This window comes from Anolis sagrei, chromosome 3 (genome assembly GCF_037176765.1).
Source record: "Anolis sagrei isolate rAnoSag1 chromosome 3, rAnoSag1.mat, whole genome shotgun sequence".
Lineage (NCBI taxonomy): Eukaryota > Metazoa > Chordata > Lepidosauria > Squamata > Dactyloidae > Anolis > Anolis sagrei.
Window position 1 is genome coordinate 203,844,106 of NC_090023.1, and position 26,307 is coordinate 203,870,412.

General features: G+C 43.5%; 1 protein-coding gene and 1 long non-coding RNA gene across 7 annotated transcripts in view; one reads left to right on the top strand and one right to left on the bottom strand.

The window, feature by feature from the left end:
- Positions 1–2,036: 2,036 nt before the first annotated feature.
- On the bottom strand, positions 2,037–25,091 carry EMX2 (empty spiracles homeobox 2). The gene is made up of 3 exons (XM_060768507.2): positions 24,492–25,091; positions 16,481–16,665; positions 2,037–3,838 (listed from the first exon to the last, which is right to left on the bottom strand). Exons 1-3 carry the CDS (start codon positions 24,916–24,918, stop codon positions 3,671–3,673), a joined length of 780 nt encoding a protein of 259 aa, XP_060624490.1. The 5' UTR covers positions 24,919–25,091; the 3' UTR covers positions 2,037–3,670.
- Positions 25,092–25,453: 362 nt separating this feature from the next.
- The window catches only part of LOC132770989 (uncharacterized), a 79,086-nt gene continuing 78,232 nt past the window's right edge, over positions 25,454–26,307 (top strand). For 3 of the 6 annotated variants that reach the window (XR_010909505.1, XR_010909504.1, XR_009631043.2), the window contains exon 1: positions 25,456–25,649. This is a non-coding gene — a long non-coding RNA (uncharacterized lncRNA). Of the gene's footprint in view, positions 25,650–26,307 lie in introns of all 6 variants that reach the window. The other 3 variants (XR_010909503.1, XR_010909508.1, XR_010909506.1) reach the window with 2 other exon arrangements.

Here is a 26,307-nt window from a genome sequence, read left to right on the forward strand (position 1 = left end):
GTTGAACCAATGGGAGTTACCAAAGAGGCTAGGACTAGAATGCTAAATAATGCAGATTATTATTATATTATTATAAAACATATAACATAATATATATAATACAAGATAATTATATTACTATATTACATTATTATAATATATAAAATATAATAACACTAAATAATGTAGATTATTATTACATTATTAAAATTATATATATATATATATATATATTATATGTAAATGTTATATTATATTATAGAATAATATTATATTGCAATTACCATATATAAAATATAATAATTGTATTATATTATTATATAAATAATATAATGCAGGCCAATGCAGTTCAGATTACATTACACAGGTCTAAACTAACCATACAATGTAGTTCCAACAGTGTAGATCCCGCCTAAGTCGCTTTGAGTCTCAATCAAGAGAGGAAATATAAATATAATAAACCAACAAACAAACAAGGTCCCTGGGTTCCACTGTTTCTCCTAAAAGAGACTAAGGGCCCTTCCAGACAGGCCCTATATCCCAGGATCTGATCCCAGGTTTTCTGCTTTAAACTGGATTATATGAGTCCACACTGCCAGATAATCTTGGATAAATAGAAAACCTGGGATCAGATCCTGGATATAGGGCCTGTCTGGAAGGTCCCTAATTCTACTCGGATTCAAATAAGACTTACTGTCCGATCTGCCTCGATTCAAGCGGAAGTGGAGTCCGGCTCAAGTCTCCAAACCGATCCATAACTCTGTAACCGGATTCTCAGACCCGCGCTTATCCAGCAGCCCAGCCTTAAACCTAGGAAGCAAACGCCATTTAATTTCCGTATAAGTGACTGTCAAGAGTCATACAAACCATCACGACACTCCAAGGTCCCCCTCTCACACAGACACAGCTACCACTCGAGTTTGCCACTCGACACGCAAGCTAGTCCCTTCTCCTTTGATTGCACACGGAGTTAGGCGAAAGACCAAATCCAGTTTCTCCTCCCAGCGAGAGAAAAGATGGCTAGGAATGGTAGAGCAATACTTAAGAAAACAAACCCATTGATCCAATGGGTCTGCTCTACTTAAGGGACAAACAAAGAGTGCGTCTATATTGTAGAATAAATGCAGTTCAATACTGCTTTTACTGTCTATGGCAGTGGTTCTCAACCTGGGGTCCCCAGATGTTTTTGGCCTACAACTCCCAGGAATCCTAACAGCTGATAGACTGGCTGAGGTTTCTGGGAGTTGTAGGCCAAAAAACATCTGGGGACCCCAGGTTGAGAACCACTGGTCTATAGGATTATGGGATTTATAGTTTGGTGAGGCACTTGGAAACATATAACTCCCGTAGCAGTGAGCCATGGCACTGCATTCATTCTATAGTGTAGAGCAGGCATGGGCAAACTTGGACCCTCCAGGTGTTTTGGACTTCAACTCCCACAATTCCTAACAGCCTCAGGCCCCTTCCTTTTCCCTTTCAGCCACTTAAGTGTGACCCAGTACCAGTAGCCCAAAGACATAAAAAGAACAAAAACACATAGACCAACGTTATCTCTTCCTTATAAGGCTTTTTTGTAGTAAAACAATCTGGTTGCACTAGAGTGTGAGGATAACCTCTGTGTGAGAGATGCCTCATGTGAAGCCCTTTCCTTTTCCTCCTCAACCGCTTGAGCTTTGTAGTAAAATAATGTGGTTGCACTATTTACAAGAACTAGGTTTCCATAACACAAATAAACAAATACACAACAGCTTTACATGCAGCAGTCTTCACACTGGAGCTTTCTCACACAGAGGCTTCTCTCACATAGAGGTTTACCTCACACTCCTAAGGACGAAGAGGCTGTTGGGAATTGTGGGAGTTGAAGTCTAAAACATCTGGAGGGCCGAAATTGCCCACCTCTGCCCCATATCATCAATATTTTGTTCCTATCATTCACATTTCTGCCAGGAGCGGGCTGAAACCAGCGCCAAGTTACTTTTTTTTATTAAAGGGGGGGGGGGATGAAGAGTTACATCTTGTTGTCCTTGAGGGAAGAAGGGACTTTAAAAAGCGTCAGGCCATATTGATAAATCTTTATTGACAAAATATTGACATGGAGATACTTCTTGGAAGTATATAGTGTGTTAGAATTCTAACAAATTAAACACCAAAAAAATAAAAATAAAAACACGAACATATTTACATTCTGGTCAAGAACACATGAAGGGGAAACATTTGTCATTTGAGTAGCTCTAGCATCTTGGAAACATCAATCTCGTGGATCATCATCAGTGCTTGAAATGTGTGCCCCCCCCCCTCCTTAAAGAGCCCAAACCCTCCCCTTTAAAAGTGTCTTATTATCACTCCCATCATCCCCAACCAACAACGGAGAGGATGGGAAATGAAAACAGACAAAGCCTAGAGCAGTGGTCCCCAACCTTTGGGCCTCCAGGTGGTTTGGACTTCAGCTCCAACAGTTGGTAAACAGACTGGGATTTCTGGGAATTGAAGTACCCCATTGAAGCATGGGAGTTGTAATTTGGTGAGGCACCAGCACTCATTGGGAAATTATATTAATTATTATTATCAATAATAATAATAATAATAATAATAATAATAATAATTTGTTATGCCTACACATGGCTGAGGCTGGGTATTATTATTATTATTATTATTATTATTATTATTATTATTGCTTCCATACCAAAATACCTGGAAGCCCAAAGGTTGGGGAACCATTGGCCTAGAGGGTGATGGATTGGAGAAATTGGAGATCTGAGTGGAAGGGGGTGATTCAGGGAAGAATAAAAACATTTTAAAATGAAAAGAAGGAAAGCTTTGAGTCTCTGTTTTCCCTTCTTTTTTCTTTCCCCCCACCCCTGTGACACCCATTCTTTTTTTTCTTTCCCCCACACCCTTAACACCCATTTTTTATTCCTTTCTTCTTCTTCTTCTTCAAAGATTTATCCATTGGGAGGAGCAAAAAATTAAAAAATAATAATAATTAAAAAATAATTAGAATTGGTTACCGCTACTTCATTTGAGTTTTCACAACCACGTTGACGCCAGAAGTTATCATTTAAAAAAAAAAAGGTTTACAGACGGCACAGTTTCTCGTAAAATCATTTAAAAAAGCACACAGAACCTGTCTCAAAGGAGAAAGAGGGTGGGAGAAGGGGGCTTACAGTTCATATCTGCCTGTCTTTAGCAAATTGGAGGGGGAGGGGAATACATTTCTGTCGGAAAGCCTTCTGCAAGGTCTTGAATTTGTGTGTGTGTGTGTCTGTGTGTTTTTAAAGCATGCACGTTCAAGTTTCTCGAACAGGTAGGTCGATATTTTGGCTGAGTGTGGGGCTGAGTTGAGGAACAAGAGATCCAATCTCCCTGGCCAAGTGCAAAGTAGGTGCGTGCGTGTGGACGAAGGCTAAGAGGGAAAGCGGGATAGTTCCGCGTTTGGGCTTTGATTGACAGCTCCCCCTCCCTTCCTCCTTCCGCTCTGTCGCCCCCTTTTTCGAAAGAGACCCCCCTCCCCTCCCTTAAAGGCGCCGACACCGGAGTCTGTGTCCGTGGAAGAAGAGTCTGCTTCCTTTGCTCTTGCTCTTGTTTTGTTTCTGAAGTGCCAGCTTTTTTTGGAGTTTCTTTTTCTCTCTCCTTTCTTTTTACCAAAAACAAACCAAAGTGGGGGGAAAGTGAGGAAGAAAAGAGGGGTGACTTAATCGTCTGAGGTGACATCGATCTCCTCCGGGCTGGCTTGCTTGGTGGCGATTCTCCACCGGTTAATGTGATGAGTCCCTTTTTTCTTCTGCTGCGAGTCCGAGCCTTCTTCTTCCAACTTCTGCCGCTTGAACTTCGTCCGTCGGTTCTGGAACCAAACTTTTACCTAAAAGGAAAGGAGGATGAGGAGAGGGAGGGTTAGATCCCCTGAAGGTAATGGGAGCCCCCAACTCCCCAATCCCTCCCCAAAAAGTCTGCATAGATGGTTCCCCCCCCCACCCCCCCGCATCAGACCTCCTGCGCCTTTAAGGTTGTATTACAATAAACGAGGGAATGTTGAGAGGCAATGACTTCGGAGATTGAGGGTACATGAATCGTTGTAGTTTGATACAACTTGAACTGCCAAGGCTCCATGCTATGGAAGCATGGGAGTTGTAATTTGGTGAGGCACCAGCACCCATTGGGAAATTATACGATGATATTATTAGTAATAGTAATTAGTAATAATAATAATAATAATATAATTTCCTAATGAGTGCAATGACAACAACAGCAGCAGCAGCAATTTGTTAGCCCTACACACATGGCTGAGACTGGGCATTACTACTACTACAATAAATAATAATAATAATAATAATAATAATAATAATATAATTTCCTAATGAGTGCAATAATAATAATAATAATAATAATAACAACAACAACAACAACAATTTGTTACCCCTACACACATGGCTGAGACTGGGTACAATACAGTTAAAATACATTGAATTGGTTCAATTTGATACTACTTCAACTGACAGGGCTCCTCCATGCTATGGAAGAATGGAAGTTGTGATTTGGTGAGTTACCAGCACTCACTGGGAAATTATTATTATTATTATTATTATTATTATTATTGATAATAATAACAATAATTTCCTAATGAGTGCAATAATAATAATAATAATAACAACAATAATTTGTTACCCCTACACACGTGGTTGAGACTGGATACTACTACTACTACTACTACTACTACTAATAATAATAATAATAATAATAATGTGTTTCCCCTACACTCAAGGCTGAGGCTGGGTACAATACAGTTAAAATACAATTAATTGATGCAATTTCATACTACTTGAACTGCCAGGGCTCCTCCCATGCTATGGAAGCATGGGAGTTGTGATTTGGTGAGTTACCAGCACTCATTGAGAAATTATATTATTAATAATTATTAAATTACTGCCAATAATAATAATTGTTAACCCTACACACATGGCTAAGGCTGGTACTACTACTACTACTACTACTACTATTCCTAGTACTACTAATAATAATATTAATAATGTATTACCTCTATACTCAAGGCTGAGACTGGGTACAATATAGTTAAAATAAAATGAATTGGTGCAGTTTGATACTACTTGAACTGACAGGGCTCCATGCTATGGAAGCATGGAAGTTGTGATTTGGTAAGGTACCAGCACTCATTGAGAAATTATATTATTAATAATTATTAATTATTGCCAATAATAATAATAATAATAATAATTGTTACCCCTACACACATGGCTGAGGCTGGTACTACTACTACTACTACTACTACTATTCCTAGTACTACTACTAATACTAATACTAATAATGTATTACCCCTACACTCAACGCTGAGGCTGGATATAATACAGTTAAAATACAATGAATTGATGCAGCTTGGCACCACTTGAACTGCCAGGACTCAATGCTATGGAAGCATGGGGGTTGTGATTTGGTGAGGCACCAGCACCCATTGGGAAATATTATTATTATTATTATTATTATTATTAAGTTGCTACCACTACATTAAAGGCTGAGGCTGGGTACAACACAGTTAAAATACAGTAAAGAATTGATACAGGTTGATACCATTTGAACTGTCAGGGCTCCATGCTATGGAAGAATGGGAGTTGTAATTTGGTGGGACACCTGCACTCAATGGAAAATAATAATAATAATAATAATAATAATAATAATATTGTTACCCTCTATCTTCAAGGCTGAGGCTGGAACAACATAGCTCAAATGCATAGATAAAAACATAAAACAGATATTTTAAAAACAGAGGAGGCTAAGCACATGGCAGCTAAAGTGGTGCCAAACTGCACCAATTCTTGAGTATAGATGCACCTAAGGTCTTAGTCTTCTTTCCCGGAGAGAGCTGTGCCTCGCCAAGCTACCAGCCTTTGATTCCATAGCACCGGCAGTCAAACTGCATTAATTCTAGAGTGTAGATGACAGCCTGAGAAATAGTACTTCAGAATAGATCAGATTCTCACTTGATTGACACCATGGTAAAGAGGATCTGTGGGGGGTGGGGAGTATTTGATTTTTATCTAGCCTTTATCTAAATATGAGGCCCAAGGCTCACAAGTTAAAACAAAATGCAGGTTTTGGTATTGTTGTTGTGTGCTTTCAAGCCCTTTCCGGTGACCCGAGGGTGTCACGGAGCTTTCTGCGGCTGAGAGAGTGTGACTTATCGAGGCTCACCCAGTGGGTTTTCAGAGCCGAATCGAGGACAGGTCTCCGGAGACAAAAGAGTCCAACGCTCATACCACTGGTCCAAAAAAGCCATACTTTATATAAAGTAGCTCTATTTTGTTTCTGTCTTCTCTTATTGCTACCATTGCCTGTAATCGAAGTGGGGAAACTGCAAAAGATTTTGTAAAAAAACCAAAACAGCTAAACGGCTGACTTCTAAGAACGAGTTCGTAACAATTAATTCATTCCTTGCTCCAGCTTTTAAAATGTATTTATTTCAACCGTGTCTTTCCCCTCATAGTTTTTGGTTTTTATGATCTTTTGGAGAGCTGAGCAAGTCCTGTTGGTTGTTAAATTATTGCAGATCCACAGAGATATCAAGCAAGGAAAGAAAGAAGGAAGGAAGGAACATGGAAGGAAGGAAACATGGGAGGAAGGAAGGAAGGAAGGAAGGAAGGAAAGAAGGAAGGAATGAAAGAAGGAAGGAAGGAAGGAAGGGAGAAGGAAGGACAGAAAGAAAGAAAGTAAGAAAGAAGGAAGGAAAGATGGACGGAAGGAAAGATGGAAGGAAGACCGGAAGGGAAGAAGGAAGGAAGGAAGGAAGGCAGAAAAGAAGGAAGGAAAGGAAGGAAGGAAAGAAAGAAAGAAAGAAAGAAAGAGAAAGAAGGAAGGAAGGAAGGAAGGAAGGAGGAGAGGGAGGAAGGAAGGTTGGAAAGAAAGAAGGAAGGAAAGAAAGAAGGAAAGAAGAAAGGAAGGAAAGAAAGAAAGAAAGGAAGGAAGGAAGGAAGAAAGAAAGAAGGCAGGAAAAAGGAAGGAAGGAAGGAAAGAAAGAATGAAAAAGATAAAGAAGAAAAAAAGGTTGGAAAGAAAGAAAGAAAGAAAGCAGAAAGGAAGGAAGGAAAGAAAGAAAGACAGAAAGAAAGAACGAAGGGAGGGAGGGAGGTTGGAAGGAAAGAAAGAATAAAGGAAAGGAAATGAAAGAAGAAAGAAAGAAAGAAAGAAAGAAAGAAAGAAGTTCTCTGCCCTGACGCTGGAGGAGTAAGGTTCCCACAGCCTCTTCTACTACAGACTGCGTTAAACCACAGATAACTTGCTATCAGGAGCTACTTCTAAGTAACCATGCTCCAGTCCTGGCTTGGATCGAGTCCTCTGTTCCCGATCCTTTTTCCAAGGAGGCAGCACGTGACGTTGAAGAGCAATCCTATGCCTGAAGTTATCCGTGCTATTAAGAGTGCATCTACATTATAGAATTAACGCAGTTTGACATCTCTTTAGCCGCCAAGGCTCCATGTTGTGAAAGTGTGAGAGCTGCGGTTTTGTGAGGCACCAACACTCTTTGGCAGAGAAGGCGACAGACCTTGTGATACTTCCATTCCCATGATTCCATAGCTTTGAACCATTTCAGTTAATGTGGTGTCCAAACTGCGTTAATCCGGCAGTGCAGACGCACCTTTAGTTCCAACGATACAAGGCGCACAATGGAAAACCCATTCATGGGTGGATCTGCACTATAGAATTAATGCAGTTAGATGGCCGCTTCCCCCGCCATATGGAATCATGGGAAATGTAGTTTTACAAGCCTTGTCTATCGAAGAGTGCTGGTGTCCTACCATCTCAGGATTCAATAGAATGGAACTATGATAGTCAAATGGCATTAATTCTACAGTATGAGATTAAAGAGATGTTTAGGACAGCAATCGGCTATAGAATCATGGAAATTGTAGTTTGGTGAGGTAGAGAAGGTGAAAGATCCAATCAATCCCATGACTGCCCAGTTTAGAGGCATTTCAGTCCAAGTGGTGCCAAACTGTGATAATTCTACGGTGTAGCCGCACCCCTCTGCCTCCTTTCCCGCCTTCACGGGCACACAGAGATCCTCTGCTTCTGCTTCCCGGAAAGGAAATCCGTGCTCAAGCCCGGGACTTCCTGTTGCGTCGGAAGCCTCCTCCCGGGTGAAGCGCAGCCCCCTTTGGCTTCCCAGGCGCTCCCCTCCTGCCTCGCTCGGAGCTCCGTTAAGCCGCAGTAATTGGGGTTTAAGACTAATCCCCCACTTTAAGCGCAGGCCTTGGAAAAGTGCCCCCATTGAGGATGGCAACCTAGGCCTGCCGCTTGTCAGCAACTCATTGGCGGCCTGAAATCCCCCCCTGATATGAATAGGGGGTTTTGAGGGGATCCAACCGCTTCGGTCTACCCAAAATCCAAGGACCTTCCACTCCGAGGTGGATCTAAATGCTCAGTTTTGCCACCCAGCAACCCCAGAATAGTCCTGATGAGGTCAATCGTGGAAAATAAACCCTCTTGCAAGCCTACATTGAGTTTATGTGGAAGCAACTCTCCCTGAATCCAGCTCAATTTGCTGCTTAATGTCTCTAAGTGGCATTTGACTCTTTCCTCTCTATTCCAAACCGGTTTGGCTTGAAATATAGAGGTTTGGGGTGTCTACACTGCAGAATAGATGCAGTTTAACAGCACCTCAACTGCCATGGCTCAAGGCTATGGAATCATGGGATCTGTAGTTTGAAAAGGCACTAGCACTCTTGGGCATAGAAAGCTAAAGAGGGTGTATATCTTCTATATAAATAAAAATGCAATGTTCGTTTGTGAGATTAACATAACTCAAAAACCACTGGACGAATTGACACCAAATTTGGACACAAGACACCTAACAACCCAATGTATGTCCTTCACTCAAAAAAACACTGAAAAACAGAACAGAAGGGACAAAATACATTACAACGCATGCGCAAAATCACATATACACACAAAACACATATACACAGATTGGGCCACAGCAACGCGTGGCAGGGGACAGCTAGTTAACTATAATTTCCTTGATGCCGTATAGCACTGAACTATTACAGTTATACTGGTATCAAACTGCATTCATGTGGTGCATAATTCCAGAGAAAGGACATGGCATGTGTTTAGAAAGAGACTTGTGGCTAGACCCATTGAAAGAATAGGTCTTCTGAAACCATCACTGGGGGAGATAGGGTGGGTTATAAATTAAGCATTATTATTATTATTATTATTATTATTATTATTATTATTAAAACTTCCATGTCTATCTATTTGGAATTTAAAAGTCGGCTCTAGTTCTTTCAGTGCCTAAAATGTGGACTAGGTTATCTGGACCTACACTGACTAACCGTAGACTGCCCAAGAAAGCAGTTTGAAATGCCAGTGGTCAGTGTAGACCCATCTGATGCCTTTCACGTCTAGAGGCCCACGTCTATAGGCGAATACACTCAACCAAGCATCAGATAGGATATACTCTCTGGGTTATATTCCTCTGCTGAAGGAATGTACACATAGTCACCCCCAAAGTATTTTTCACAGGCTTCCACCTCTCTATTTGAAATAGATAGACAAACAGACAGATAGATAGAGGCAGGCAGGCAGGCATACACACGGCTGTGTCAAAACGTTTTGCTTCCTGCATCAGAAAAACCTTATGAATGAATATACGGCAGCATTTTCCGAAATGGTTTTGATCCCATAGTTGTAGCAACTTCTACTGTTGTGTGTTCATTCCTAACTTTTTTTTTAATGACGCAGGAGGCAAAACCTTTTGACCAACCCATGCATGTGTGTGTGTATTCTCACACACTCATACACTCACACCCACGGCTGGGTCAAAAAGTTTTGCTGTTGTATATTCATTCATAACGTATATACACACACACATAAACACACGAATACACACACACACACACACACACACACACGGGTGGGTCAAATAGTTTTGCTGCTGTACATTCATTCATAACGTATATATACATCCATATATATACATATATATGTAACGGCGAACCATGCAGTCATTCTGGTCACATGACCTTTGAGGTGTCTACGGACAACACCGGCTCTCCGGTTTAGAAATGGAGATGAGCACAACGCACCAGAGTCGGACACGACTAGACTTAATGTCAGGGGAAAACCTTTACCTATATATCCATATACATACATATATACACACAGACATATATACACACACACATATATATATAAACACACATATATACACATTCACACATGGGTGGGTCAAAAAGTTTTGTTGTATATTCTTTCATAACGTGTATATATATATACATATATACGTCCATATATATATATATATATATATATACACACACACACACACACATATATATCACGCGTGGGTCAAAAAGTTTTGCTGTTGTATTTTCTTTCATAACATACAATACACACACACACAGATATACATCCATATATATATATAAAATATCCACACACACACACATTAACACACGGGTGGGTCAAAACGTTTGCTGTTGTATATTCTTTCATAACACACACACACATATACACAAATATACATCCATATATCCACACATACACACATACATATATATAAACACACACGGGTGGGTCAAAAAGTTTTGTTGTAAATTCTTTCATAACGTGTATATACACGCACACACACACACACATCCATATATATATATATATATATATATATATACACACACACACACACACATACACACACAAATATCTATCTTTCACGGGAGGGTCAAAAAGTTTTGCCTCCTGCGCCAAACACACACGTATATACACATATACATACACACACACACACACACACACACACACGGTTGGGTCAAAAAGTTTTTCCCCCTGTGTCTCTCTCTCACACACACACGAATCGGATTCTTTCCTCCCAAGTCTATATAATTCAAGCTGTAGGAAATGTTATGTTTTGTCTATGATCCGCTTCCACTCCTCACCCCCTAAAGAGTCATCAGAGAAGTATTTCCGATTATCGATGGATGTCAGCGGACGCACCACACCTCCAAGTCTTCCTCTCCACCACAAAGGCCGTTTAATTCGGCTTTTCTGGCTCAATATTATGCCTTTCCCGCACCGCTTTGGGATGAAGGGAGTTCAAGGCAACCTCAGGATCTCGGGTTCATTTGGAGGGGGGGGGGGGCGTCTCTTTTCCAAGGTGGAGGAGGGGAACCATTGAGCCTTAATTAAAAATAATGTCCAAAGGGAGGGGAGAAAGAGAGAGAGATTGAGAGAGAGAGAGAAAGAGAGAGAGAGACTCCACTCCGTTAATTAAGGAGGCGTTTCGGAACCCGCGCGCCGAGAAAGAGGCGCCCCTTTTGTACCTCGGCATAATCTCCAAGGAAAGGAGAAAAAAGGGGGTGGGATTGGTTTGGGATGCTTTGCTGGGGAGGGAAAAAGTAGAAGGAAGGAGAGGGAAGACCTTCCAAAGCCAAGGAAAAGGTTAGGGAAGCCCCTGGATCGCCCAAATCTGAATCCAACATCGCCAGCTGACCCCGGCCCCGTCATTTAATTACAGATCCCGAAAGAAGAGAAGGAGGGAGGGAAGGAGAAAAGAAAAGACCCCCCCCTCTCTCTCTCTTTGCAAGCAAAGGTAAACAGGATTGCTTTCTAATAATTAAAAAAAGACCTTCTGGTCCGATTGAGCCTGAAAATGCCTGATAAAGGCCCAGCGCGTGGAAAGGGGGGGGGGGGGGCAGACAAGGCCTAAATCCGAAAACGGGCCCGCTTTAATCCTCTCCTTTAACCCGTTTCTCTGCCAAGAGCTTCCCCCTTCTTTCTTTCCAACCCTCCCTACATCTCTAGGCTTCATTTTCATATATTATACACACATCTAAAAGGAAGCAACTTCCCAAAAAAGAGGAAAGCTAAGACAGAGAGAGAGAGAGAAAAGGTCCTTCTGAAGGAAACAAGGGCTGAGTTTAATTCGCTTTTCAGTTTGCTAATTGAAGGGGAGGTCGGGTCCTTGGTCTCCAAAGGGGAGCTTCGTTTGAGTCGGGGGGGGGGGGGGGGCTTTCTTGTGATTTTATTTCGGGACAAAAGACCCCCTGGGATCAAAAGCGGGACAAAGGGCACCTCCAAGGGCGCCCTTTTTGCCCGGGAAAAGCGAATTAAAATAATAATAATAATAATTAATAAAATAAAATAATAATTAATAATTAATAAAATAAAATTTATATTAATAAAATAAATATAAAAATACAAATAGAATAAAATATAAAATAATATATAATAATAATGTAAATCAAATGTAAAATGTAAAATACAAAATACAAATAAAAATAAAATAAAATAAAAATAATATATAATATAATATAACATAAAATATAAATCTAAATAAAATATAATATATAAGATAAATATAATCTAAATAAAATATAAAATACAATAAAAGTAAAAAAATAATACAAACTATAATCTAAAAGATAAATCTAAATAAAACAAAATATATAAAATCTAAATCTAAGTAACATAAAATAAAAATAATATAATCTAAAATATAAATCTAAATAATATATAATATATTAGATAAATATAATCTAATTAAAATATAAAATACAATGAAAGTAAAAATAATATAAACTATAATCTAAAATATAAATCTAAATAAAATAAAATAAAAATAATATAATCTAAAATATAAATTTAAATAATATATAATATAAATAAAATATAAAATACAATAAAAAGAAAAAAATCTAAACTATAATCTAAACTATAAATCTAAATAAAATAAAATATTTAAAATCTGAATCTAAATAAAATAAAATATTAGATATAAATAGAAAATGAAAATATAATTAAAAGAAAATAAAAATGTAAATAAAATAATATAAAATTATTTTTTTAAAAAAAATCCATTTTCCGGGGAGGTGGTGAGGACATTCCCCCCCCTTTTCCCCCCAAACAGAGACAAAAAGGTCCCATTTCGAGCCTCTTGAAAGTACCCAAAAGGAAGCAGTGGACCAAAAAAACCTCCAAAGTGTTACAACTTAATCCGACCAAAGAACGATACTGTTTACTGGGAACTTTGAACTGAGCAGTATCTCTCCGAGATACATGCACACTACCCATTTTTCCCCTCCTGATAGGGAACATTTCCCTCGAAATTGGAAGGGAAAAAGAAAGGGAAAAGGGAGGGGGGCTTCTTTGGAGGAGGGGCGCTTGCAAAAATAAAACAGGGGGTCCAAAGCAGCCTTCTACTCCCACCAATGCTATCTCGAGATCTCAGAGGCAAGGCAACCATCTGGTTAGGAAGAGACACAAACACAGACACACACACACACAAGGCAGCTGGGCAATCCAAGCCACCAAGATGAATTTGATCTGATCTCTCTCCCCTCCTCTTCTTCCTCCTCCTCTTTTTTCTCTCTTTCTTCCAAGGTTCACACAATGGCTCTTTCTCCCTGGCACACTCTTCAAGGAACCAACAACACACAGTCCCGTCTGGGCCATTGGCAAACAAGGCTATTCTTCCAAGCAGAGCGCAGGGCAGACCCACATTCCCCCCCCCCCCCCCGCTTCTTTCTCTCTTTTCTTTCTTTTTTGATGTGGCTTTTACTCTTTCGGGTTTTTCTCTCTCTCTACCCATCCCATTCCCAAATTATTTCTTTCAATATCACACAGGCGCTTGGCATGGGAGAATTCCCCCAACCTTCCTAATAATAAAACTAATAGAACAAAAAGAGGAGGAGGGAAAAGAGGAGAAAGAAGAAAGAGAGGAAGAAGAAAAAGAGGGGTTGGAGGAGGAAGGGGGAGGAAAGAGAGGAAGACGAGGAAGAGGAGGAGGAAGGAGGAGGAGGAGAAAGAAGAGGAGTTGGAGAAAGAGGGAAGAGGATGACGAGGAGGAAAGGAAAGAAGAAAAAGAGGAGAAAAGAGAGGAAGAAGATAATGAAGAAGAGTTGGTGGAAGAGGAAGGAGGAGGAAGAAGAGGAAGGGGAAGAAGAAAAAGATGAGGAAAGAGAGGAAGAAGAGGAAGAGAAGGAGAAAGAGGAGTTGGCAGAAGAGGAGGAAGGAGAAGAAGAAAAAGAGGAGGAGGAGGAAGAAAAGGAAGAAGATGAAGAAGGAGGAAGAAGAGGAATTGGCGGAAGGGGAAGGAGGAGGAAGAAGAGGAAGGGGAAGAAGAAAAAGAGGAAAAAGAAAAGGAAGGCGAAGAGGAAGAAGGGGAAGAAGAAAAATTGGAGAAAGAGGAAGGAGGAGGAAGAAGAGGAAGCGAAAGAGGAAAAAGAAGAGGAAAGAGAGGAAGAAGAAGGAAGAAAATGAGTTGGAAGAAGAGGGAAAGAAAGAAGAGGGGGAAAAGAGGAAGAAGAAGAGAAAAGAAGAAGAGGAAGAAGGCGGAAGAAGAGGAGTTGGGGGAAGAAGAAGAAAGAAGAGGAAGGGGAAGGGAAGAATAAAAAGAAGAGGAAGCGACGGAGAGGGAACCACCACTAACATATACCAGTACACTTTTTTCCAATCTGTGGAAAGGAAACTAATACACAAATCCGATCCGATCCAATCCGAAACACACTTTTTAATTAATCCCGCGCATAAATCGGATTCGAAACCTTCCCCCTCGAAAACAACTTCCATCGCTCTCAAGAGGAAGCTTTCAATTTTCATGCTCAAGGACCTGTGTTTAGGGGTACGTCTACACTGTAAAATTAACGCAGTTTAACATCACTTTAACGGCTATGGCGCCACCGTAAGGGATGTTGTAGTTTTGTCAGATCTTTTAGCCTCCTCTGTGGAATCATGCTGGCGCCTCACCAAACTACACATCCCAGGATTCCGTAGCAACCAACCCTACCAGTCAAAGCGGCGCCATTCCGCCTTAATCCTACAATGTAGATACACTTCAGGATTGGTCTGTAGACGGGTAGTAAACCGAGTTAAGCAGAGAGACAGCCGACTTTCCATTTCGAAAGCAAACAAGGGGTGAGGGAGAGCAAACTTTTTTCCTTTTTGTGGTCAAACTGCCTCTAATTGGAAGTCTTCAAACTTTCCCGAGGAGTGGAAACTCTCTCTTCCCAAACTATGAATAGTAACAAACCAACACTCCTGTTCTCAACACTTTCCAGTGTGGACACACTCTCCTCTTCCTGTAGTATTAGAGAATTCCAGAAAACTTAGCTCGTTTGATCAATGCTTCAAACCAAGGCCCCCTTCTATACAGCCTTATAATCCAGATTATCTAATCAGATAATCCCCAGGATCTGCTTTGAACTGAATGATATGCGTCTACACGGCCATATAATCCAGTTCAAAGCAGATAATCTGGATTTTTATATGGCAGTGTAGAAGGGACCCAAGTTCTCAAGGAATTATTAGCGCGATAATCCCACCAAGAAACACTCTGGAGCCAGTTCAGCCAAAGCTGCATGAGGTGCATCTGCACTGTCAAATAAATGCCACTCACGAACCACCGTGGCTCAAGGCTGTGGAATCATGGGAAATGCAGTCTAGGGATGCACCAAAAGAAAACGATTATTCCTAGGATTCGTCTCGGCAGTAAAACTGGTGTCAAACTGCATTCATTCTACAATGTAGACGCACTCTTTACTCCAAAATCCACCTGGAGACTTCCTTCGAGGTAAATGTGCATAAGACCACAGTCTGAAAAATTATCAAATACATTCCTCACCAGAGGCGAAACAGAAGATTAAAATTCGGAGTTGATCAGATCACATGTAGGGGTGTATCGATAATAATAATAATTAATAATAATAATTAATAATAATAATAAACAATAATAATTTAGTTATACACGTTCATAGAATCATAGAGTTGGAAGAGACCTCTTGGGACATCCAGTCTAACCCCCCTGCCAAGAAGCAGGAAAATTGCATTCAAAGCACTCCCGACAGATGGCCATCCAGCCTCTATTTAAAAGCTTCCTATCTCCCTGAAAGTTCCTATCTCCTTGAAAGACTCAGGGTGGTTTCCCAACATATGTATTCAATACCACAAAGAGACAAGTAACAGGTGACACACACGACACAACAACAAAAAATAGGACAACCTATGGTATCTTGGGAGTTGTAGTTTTGCAAGCCTTCTCTACCAAAAAAGTGCTAAACGACAGACCCAATGATTCCATAGAATGAAGCCATGGTAGTGAAAGTGGCATCAAACCCCATTAGTTCCACAGTAGAAATGTATGGGATGGATAGGAATTTGGGAAGGCTACACTTCCAAGGATGCGATGAAGGTACCACATGAGGCTGAGCACTCTGGGTGCGTCTACACTGTAGGATAAATGCATTTTTGGCACCACTTGCACCGTCCAGGCTCAACGCTGTGGGATCAAGGGCTTGGTCATTTGGCAGAGGAGGCTCCAGACTTGGTCAATCCACATACCTGGCGGTGAAAGTGGTGTCAAACCGCATTCCTTCCAAGGCGGTCCACTTTCCCCTTCTTTCTAGGAACCCACTTTTCCTTTCTGGAGCAAACATCTCGAGGGCCACTTGAAACCAAAGACTAGGGTGCTGAGTACTAGGAAGAGTAAGAGGCGACTCACCTGAGTTTCCGTGAGGCTGAGGCTGTGCGCCAGCTGCTTCCTCTCCGCCCCGACCACGTAGTGGTTCTTCTCAAAGGCGTGCTCCAACCTCAGCAACTGCGACGGAGAGAAGGCGGTGCGGATCCGTTTGGGTTTCCTGGCGAGGGCATTGTGCAAAAGGAAGCTTTCCGGGCTCGTTTCGTTGCCTGGACGGGAAACAACAACACCAACACGCGTGAAACACAAAGCAGGGCTTCTAAAGCAGGGAGCGACAGAAGAAACAGCCCTCTTCCCCTTTCTATTCATCCCATCTTCCTTTATTTGACACCTTCCTTTTTCCTCATGGAACAAATAGGCGCCCCCATTGAGACAATGGGTTAAACCCTTGTGCCGGCAATACTGCTGACCACAAAGAATCCGAGGTGAGCTCCCCTCTGTCAGCTCCAGTTTCTCATGCGGGAACATGAGAGAAGCCTCCTATAGTATGGTAAAACACCTGGCAGGACTGTTGACCCAAAGGAACCTGGGGAGCGGGGTGTGCTCCTCACTGTCAGCTCCAGTTTCTCATGCGGGGACATGAGAGAAGCCTCCCACAGGATGGTAAAACATCTGGCAGGACTGCTGACCAAAAGGAATCCGGGGAGCGGGGTGAGCTCCTCTCTATCAGCTCCAGCTTCTCATGCGGGGACATGAGAGAACCCTCCCACAGGATGGTAAAACACTTGGCAGGGCTGCTCACCAAAAGGAATCCGGGGAGTGGGGTGAGCTCCCCTCCCTCAGCTTCAGCTTCTCATGTGGGGACATAAGAGAAGCCTCGAGGATGGTAAAACACCCGGGCGTCCCCTGGGCAACATCCTTGCAGACGGCCAATTCTCTCACACCAGAAGCGACTTGAGGTTCTCAAGTCATTCCTGAGAAGGAAAAAAAGCCCTGTGCTTTTGGGGGTGCCAATGGGCATGAGAGGGAACCAGTCTGTCATCTCCAGCTTCCCATGCTGGACATGAGAGAAGCCTCCCACAGGACGGTAAAATATCCGGGCGTCCCCTGAGCAACGTCCTTGCAGACGGCCAATTTTCTCACAGCAGAAGCGACTTGCAGTTTCTTAAAGTCACTCCTGACACGAAAAAAAACTCTGTGCTTTTGGCCGTGTAGATGGGCATGAGAGCGAACTAGCCTGCCTCCCACAGGATGGTAAAATATCCTGGGCAACGTCCTTGCAGACAGCCAATTCTCTCATACTAGAAGAGACTTGCAGTTTCTCAAGTTGCTCCTGACACACAAACACACACAAACGAAACAAAATTTTTAAATATACTTTTACGCACAGTCACAACAACCAGGAGAAAAACAGACCTCACAACCTCTGAGGATGCCTGCCATAGATGCAGGCGAAAGGTCAGGAGAGAATGCTTCTGGAACATGGCCATACATCCCGGAAAACTCACAGGAACCTAGTGATTCCGGCCATAAAAGCCTTGGACAATATAGGGGAAAATAATTGGGGGAAGAAAATGTATTATTTTCCTCAGAGAGGTACCATCATCATTATTAACTAATGGTGATGATGTTGATGATGTTGATGACGATGATGATGATGATGATCTATTTTGGTAAAGTCTCTCTCTCCGAGGAGAGATAAAAAAGGAGGTGAAGGATATTGATTGATTTGATGTTCTTTCCAAAAACAAAGCAAAACTGTCACCCTCTGAAAAGGGCTTGAAATCATCCTCTTTAGAGTTCTTTTATTTTAAAAGGGACAGGTTGGAGTCTAAGGACAACAGCAATGAATAATCCCAACCCCCCCCCCCCCTTCCCCAAAATTGGTTGGTCTCATTCTCGTTTGAAGCGCCAGGCGACATAATTGGTTGGAGACCTTCGAGGAAACCCGTTTCGGGAAACGATAACCCGCTCTGGATCCACACCCAACGGGTTCCCAATCCCCTTCCCTTTCTGTTTTGCTTTTTTCTCCCTTTCTTCCTTAGTCTTGGTAGCAGGTTGATTTAAAAGAAAACACAACTTTATCTCAAGGAGAGATAAAGTCACTTGCCACTGACTCTTCTTCGGCTGCTATTTGAGGAGCCACAGAACCAAACTCATCTTATGAATTTGAGAGAAGAATTCATCCACTTCCCCCTAACCAACCCCCCTCACGTCTCCACCATCCCTCCCATCTCAATGACTAGAATGGAATTATCTCTGGGTTTTAGAAACATTCATTTCCAAAATTGCTCTTTTCTTCCTTCCTTCTCTCTCTCTGTGTATCACACAAAGTTTGGGTCGTTTCACCTCCTGCCTGTTATTTCAAGTCAAAGGTGGGAAATCCTCACTTCCCCCTGCTGCCAACAACTGGGAGGGAGGGGAAGGGGGGAGCATTGGGCAGACAAAATGCTTTATTTTCCACCCAGAGATGAAATAACACAGTCTTAACACTGATACAAATACTTTTTTTGTGTGTCATTGGCGATTTGAGAAACTGCAAGTCGCTTCTAGTGTGAGAGAATTGGCCGTCTGCAAGGACATTGCCCAGGGGACGCCCGGATGTTTTACCATCCCGTGGGGGGCTTCTCTCATGTCCCTGCATGAGAGGCTGGAGCTGACAGAGGGGAGCTCACCCCGCTCCCCGGATTCCTTTTGGTCAGCAGTCCTGCCAGGTATTTTACTATTCTGTGGGAGGCTACTCTCATGTCCCTGCATGGGAAGCTGGAGCTGACACAGGGGAGCTCACCCCGCTCCCCGGATTTCTTTTGATCAGTAGTCTTGCCAGGTATTTTACTATTCTGTGGGAGGCTTCTCTTATGTCCCCTCATGAGAAGCTGGAGCTGACAGACATGAGCTCACCCCGCTCCGAGATTCGAACCTCTGACCTTTCAGTCAGCAGTCCTGCCAGCAAAAGGGTTTAACCCATTGCAAGGGTTTAACCCATTGTCCTGCCAGCACAAGGGTTTAACCCATTGTATTATATGTACCTGGGACTCCGATACATATAATAATAATAATAATAATAATAATAATAATAATAATTACACACAACCTCTGAAGATGCCTGCCATAGATGCAGGCGAAACGTCAGGAGAGAATGCTTCTGGAACATGTCCATACAGCTCGGAAAACTCACAACAAACCACTGATTCCGGCCATGAAAGCCTTCAACAATACATAATAATAATAATAATAATAATAATCTTTATTTATATTCCGCCCTCTCTCCCCAATATATATCATATATATTTATATATCATATATATTTATATCATGTGTGTGTGTGTGATTGATATATTAACGTGTGTGCGTGGACTGTGATGTTTGTGTGTATTGTGTCTTGGTTTTTAGACCTGTCCCTGAGGATCTTTGGGGCGGCTAATGCAAAAAAATCCGCATTGGATGTAACCCGCCTCAGCTCTAGTTTCTTAAAGCCCTTCCACACAGGATAGCAAGGCAAAAGGTTCCACAATATCTGCTTTGAATGGGGTTATCTGAGCCTACATAGCCATATATTCAACTTCAAAGCAGATATTGTGGGGTTCTTTCAGCTGCGTGGAAGGGGCCACGGATATGATTGTCAGTGTTTTTCTATGGGCGAGCAGATGGCGACTGGAAGGTGGCATATGTTCCGTATCTCAAAAACTAGAGCTGGTAAGAGGAAACTAGTACCATTTTTTGAATCAGCAGGTCAAAGATATCCAGAAACAGAGCTAACTTCGGGGGTGCAAACATGTGTCCAACAATAACAACCACATCAACTACTATCTTTTTAAGGGAAACATTGAGATAAGTGCCTGCACATTTCTTATTTCTATTGTTGATTCAATAATAATCAATGAAATCCCAAGTTGAGTTAATACTGGGTTGTTGTGAGTTTTCCGGGCTGCATGGCCATGTTCCAGAAGCATTCTCTCCTGACCTTTCGCCCACATTGATCGATCGATGTGGGCGAAAGGTCAGGAGAGAATGCTTCTGGAACATGGCCATGCAGCCCGGAAAACTCACAACAACCCAGTGATTCCGACAATACAATAATAATACTCTTTCCCCAGTAATTAAAATGCGTGGGGCAAGAAAGGCGACTTCAATCTCACCAGATCCCAAGGGCCTTGAACCCTTTGGCCTCCTCAAGGCTCCTCCAGGTAGTCAACTCTCATTTCCCAAATAGTTTGGTCTCACACCTGCTTTCATTTGATCTCCCTCCGCTTCTTTTTCCAAGTGTCATTTGCCCGTGGAAAGAATCTGAAGGGAAGGGAGGCCTTTTGCCTCTTCGGTTGGAATCAATGGCGAAAAAGAAGCCAAGAGGCCCTTTCCTAAGGAAAGCCGCCTCCTGATCCTAAAGATCTGGGGCTTGGGTTTGCAATCCCGATCCCAGCATCCTAAAGGAAGTTCGTGACTCTTAGGAAGTTGCATCGGATCGAAAAGACAGTAACTTTGGCAACGGGGAAATAAGTAACAAAAAAGTTAGGAAAATATGTAAACAAACATTTTCTTCTTTTATGTTTTGGGGGCTCTAAACTTCGCTGTCATCAGATCTTTCTGTAAAAGTCTTAAACTCCATTTAATCTCCTTTTTTCGGATATAAATAAAATAAAATATTGGGGATTTTAAAGCAGGCGGGGGAAAAAGTAAAAATCAGATGCCAAGTTTCAATGTCTTTCTCTCAGCTTTCGGTTTCTCTCTTCCTGACTTTACCCCCTTCTTCTGATCCAGACTCTCTGCCCCTCTTTTGATTCGGTTTCCAAGCCAGGCCTCTTTTGCTGGGTAATTTATGGGCCGCTTTGCTGTCTCCAGCTCCGCAGCTAGGCCACGATTTCAGCTGGGAAAGTGTCCGAAAGGAAGGCGGAAAAAAGACCCGATCGTTGCGTTATGGACTCCAGGGTGCTATTTGCCCCCTTCTTGGGGTGCTGTCTGTCTGTCCTGATGGAGGAGGACAAATCTTAGAGCCTCCAGACCTATATTTCCACCCCAAACCCTGCCTTCTGTTTCTCTCTCACCGGCAGTGACAGTCCTCTCAACTTCCCAAGAACTCAGCAGGGAAGAGAAACCAAATCTAGAGCCTGGGAATGAGTCCCCATCGATCCATTACTTCCAGCGGAAACAAATAGATTTCAAGGGTTTTTGGGGAGAGGGGGGTTAGGTTCCCTTCAACGACCACCACCTTTATTATTTCTCCCATTTGACCCGACGAATTCCTGCCTGAAGTTTGTTACAAAACCCAACACTCTCGCCCAACCCTCTCCAGCTCACTGAGATCTGTTAGGACGACTAATAATAATAATAATAATAATAATAATAATCTATATAAATAAAAATGTAATGTTCTTTTGTGGGATGAACATAACTCAAAAACCACTGAACGAATTGACACCAAATTTGGACACTACAGCCCTAACAGACCAACGAGTGACCAGAGTGACCATCACTCATAACCTCCCCCCCCTCCCCAAAAAAGAGCGGAAAGGACTTAAAAACCCTACAAAGCTAAATGATGATACAGAAAAAAGGAAGAAAGTAATGAGGGAAGGAAGGAAGGAGAGCAAGAAAGAAAGAAATAAAGAATAAAGGAGAGAGAGAGAGAGAGAGAGAAAAGGAAAGAGAGAAGGAAGGAAGGAAGGAAGGAAGGAAGGAAGGAAGGAAGGAAGGAAGGGAAGGGGTAGAGAAGGAAGAAAGCAGAGAAAGTGAGAGGGACAAAAAGGGGGGGAGGAAGGAAAGAAGTAGAGAAGGAATGAAGGAGAGAAGGAAAGAAAAAAAAGGGAAGAAAGGAAGGAAAGAGGGAGCAAAGGAGGGAAGGAAAGAAGGAGAAAAAGAGAGGGAAGGTTGGCCACAGCAACGTGTGGCGGCTACAGCTAGTAGTAGTAGTAGTAGTAGTAATAATAATAATAATAATAATAATAATAATAATAATAATTTATTACCCTCCACTCTTTGGAAGGTGAATATGACCCTCTTTCAATAACTTTGGCCATTTGGCTCGACAAAGTCCAGTTTGGAGCTGTCTATAGACACAACATCTCCAGCTCTCTCCAGCCATTATGCCCCCCCCTCTCTTCCCCCAATTATTTTCCCTATGTGGACTGACAAAAACGCTTACTTGGACTTTTGCAGAGACCCAATACCCCCCTTCACCCAACACACACACCTTTTTTCGTCTCAGGAGTGACTTGAGAAACTGCTTCTGGTGTGAGAGAATTGGCCGTCTGCAAGGAGGAGGACACCCCGAATGTTTCACCATCTTGTGGGAGGCTTCTCCCAATACCCTTAAACATGCGATGTTTGCGATTGAGGGGTGGGTGGCTCTCATCTACACTATGCAACCAATTTCTGTTCCTGGTTTGAAAGTAATTTCCTTTTTAATGGTGCAGCCTGTCCTGACTTGGAAAATAGTTATACTCCAGAAACTTCGTTGTTTTTGTGTGGATGCCACAAACTAGGTTGAATTGCTTGAGACTGGATGAGATATCCATAGAAAATCTAACAGTCGTGGGCCAACTTGGGCCTTCCTTCAGGTGTTTTGGACTTCAACTCCCACCATTCCTAACTGCCCCAGACGCTTTCCTTTTCGTCCTGCGGAGTTTGAGGTAAACCACTGTGTGAGAGAAGCCTCACCAGTGTGAAGGCTGCTGCATGTAAAGCAACTATGTATTTATTTGTGCTATGGAAACCTAGTTCTTGTAAATAGTGCAACCATATTATTTTACCACAAAGAAAAGCCTCCTAAGGAAGAGATAACATTGTTGTGTATGTTTTTGTTCTTTTTATCACTGGGCTACTAGAGTTGGGTCACACAGCTGCTGCTGAGTTACACTGCTGCACATTTATGAGGAGGGTCTTTTGTTAACAAGCCAACCCAACTAACATTTACAAGAAAAGGAAGGCTGTTACTGGAACGGTGGGAGCTGAAGTCCAAAACACCTGGAGGAAGGCCGAAGTTTGCTCAAAACTATGTTTTAGAACCGATTTAGAAATGACATTTTAAACTCAGGAACAAACATGGTATCATCCAGGGGCCAAGAGATCCAGATTATAAAATCAGGTAATTCACACGATCTGCTTTGAATTGGATGATATGTGTCTAAACTGCCATTTAATCCAGTTCAAACCTGATAATCTGTGTCTGTATGCAAGCGGAACACGAAAAGTAATGGTTGTCTACCTGCAACTGTGTGTTTCTTCGAGTGGTGATCTCTGAAATTCACATATATTTCCTGTGCCAGCATTATAGACTAAGGGCCCTTCCACACAGCCCTATATCCCTGAATATCAAGGCAGAAAATCCCACATTATCTGAGTGTGGACTCAGGGCCCTTCTACAAAGCCCTATATCCCAGAATATCAAGCCAGAAAACCCCACTATATCTGCTTTGAACTGGGTTATCTGAGGATCTTATATCCCTATATCCCAGAATGTCAAGACAAAAAATCCCACAATATCCGTTTTGAACTGGGTTGTGTAGGGGCCTTTCCACACCGCCCTATATCCCAGTATATCAAGGAAAAATATCCCACATTTTGCCTTGTTATCTGAGTTCCGCTGGGTTATCTGAGTGTGAACTCAGATAACCCAGCTCAAAGCAGGTATTGTGGGATTTTCTGCTTTGATATTCTGAGATAGAGGGCTGTGTGGAAGGGCCCTGAGTCCACACTCGATAATTTGGGATTTCCTGCCTTGATATTCTGGGATATAGGGCTGTGCGGAAGGTCCCTGTGTCCATATTCAGATATTGTGGAATTTCCTGCCTTGCTATTCTGGGATAGAGGGTTTTGAGAAAGGGCCCTGAGTCCACACTCGGATAATGTGGGATTTCCTGCCTTGATATTCTGGGATCGAGGGCTGTGTGGAAGCACCCTAGGACTGGTTTTGACTATTTTCCTGAAGGCACAGGGAATACCACATGGGTGCATTTCCCCGGGACCAAGATGGAGAAAAGCCTGCTGGAAAAGGGCCCACCACCACACACCTTGTTCCCCAGCATTCGAACTGTCTGCTTTAAGGAAGGAAGTGCCTCTCTGTGCGGGAGCGCGGGAAGGGGCGTCCCTTCAAGCTTACCTTGGAAGCGGTGTCCCAGGTAGCGGTAGCGGTGGATGAGCCAAGGGTAGAAGGCGGCGGGGTCTCGCTGCTGCGAGGCTGCGAAGAGCGGGTGCGGGGCGTGGGCGGCGGGGAGCGGGTGGGCGCCCAGGGCGTGGGGAGGCGGGTGGGGCGGCGGCGGCGGCGGGTGGACGGGCGCGTTGGCCTCGGCGAAGCTGACCAGGTCCGGGTTGGCGGCGTAGACGCCTCGGGCGGCGGCAGCAGCTGCGGCGGCGGCGTGGAAGCCGTTGAGGAAGGGGTTGACGGGCCCGGCGTTGGCGTAGCTGAGGGCGGCCGGGCGGAGAGGCTCCTCGGCGGGACCCCGGGAGGCCGGCAAGGCGGCAGCGGGGCTGTCCTTGGCCACCAGCGACTCGATGGTGAAGCAGCGCTTCGGGGTGGGCTGGAACATCCCGGCGGCGGCGGACACGCAGGGCAGGGCAGGCCCGGGCCCCCCTCCCGCCCCCTCCCGCCAACCCACCTTCCTCTTTCCCTCCCTCTCTCCCAAAACCTCCTCCGCGACGTCCTCAAGGTCCCCGAGAGAGACCGAAATCCAAATCCCGTGCCTGCCTGCCGCCGCTTGGGCTCAATCACTTCATCCGGGGAAAGGACAAGCAAAAAAAGTTGCTGCTGCTTCCTTTAAAAAAATCAGACGCCCCTTTCCTTTCTTCCTTTCGCTTGACCTCTTCCTCTTCTTCTTCCAGTCCCTTCCTTGCTCCCTTTCCCCTCTCTCCGAAGGCTAAGTCCAGCCTTGATCCATGGCAGAAGAGAAGAAGCGAGGAGGAGGAGAGCGCCGGCCCAAAGTGGTGCGAACGATTTGTTAGTTCATGAGCCTAATTAGTGCGGAGGATCACATAAACAGCTTCCTCTGAAGCCTGGTAAATGGCTTGATGATTGGTCGCTATTACTCGCCTGGAGGAGGGGGGCAAGGAGGAGGAGGAGGAGGAGGAGGAGGGAAAGGAGGGAAGGAAGGAAGGAGAGAAGCAGAAAGGCGCTTTCAAGTGCGTCAGAGGCGAAAACTTCTGGCCCCCGCGATCCTGGAGGGGTGGATCCCAGCCCGGAACTGGAACGGACTCTTCTCCGGACCGCAGGAAACCGGAGCAGAGCAGGAGACGCTTCGGCGGAGCCTCGGAGAGGAGTCAGGTGAGGAACTGGGGAGGGAGGGCTGGTCCTCTGGAGGGGGAGGGAAAGAGGGGAAACAGCCCTTTGTGTGTGCGTGTCGGGCCTACTGATAGCTGAAAAGTCTGGATTTAGAAAGCAAGCTGGTGGAGATGCCTCCTTGCCATAGAGACCAGAGAATAAGTCTGGATTTAGAGAGGAAGCTGGAGGAGATGCCTCCTTGCCATAGAGACTGGGGGAGAAGTCTGGATTTAGAGAGGAAGCTGGGGGAGATGCCTCCTTGCCATAAAGACTGGAGGAGACGTCTGGATTTAGAGAGAAAGCTGGTGGAGATGCCTCTTTGCCATAGAGATTAGAGGAGAAGTCTGGATTTAGAGAGAAAGCTGGTGGAGATGCCTCCTTGTTATAGAAACTAGAGGAGAAGTCTGGATTTAGAAAGGAAACTGGTGGAGATGCCACCTTGCCATAGAGACTGGGGGAGAAGTCTGGATTTAGAGAGGAAGCTGGTGGAGATGCCTCCTTGCCATAGAAACTAGAGGAGAAGTCTGGATTTAGAAAGGAAACTGGTGGAGATGCCTCCTTGCCATAGAGACTGGGAGAGAAGTCTGGATTTAGAGAGGAAGCTGGGGGAGATGCCTCCTTGCCATAAAGACTGGAGGAGACGTCTGGATTTAGAGAGGAA

Excerpts from the sequence above, each read along its gene's own strand:
- EMX2 (XM_060768507.2), bottom strand. The coding sequence starts at position 24,918 with ATGTTCCAGCCCACCCCGAAGCGCTGCTTCACCATCGAGTCGCTGGTG. Across the intron at positions 16,666-24,491 it reads CCTGGGACACCGCTTCCAAG|GCAACGAAACGAGCCCGGAA; the intron begins GTAAGCTTGAAG and ends TTTCCCGTCCAG. Across the intron at positions 3,839-16,480 it reads TCAGCCTCACGGAAACTCAG|GTAAAAGTTTGGTTCCAGAA; the intron begins GTGAGTCGCCTC and ends CTTTCCTTTTAG.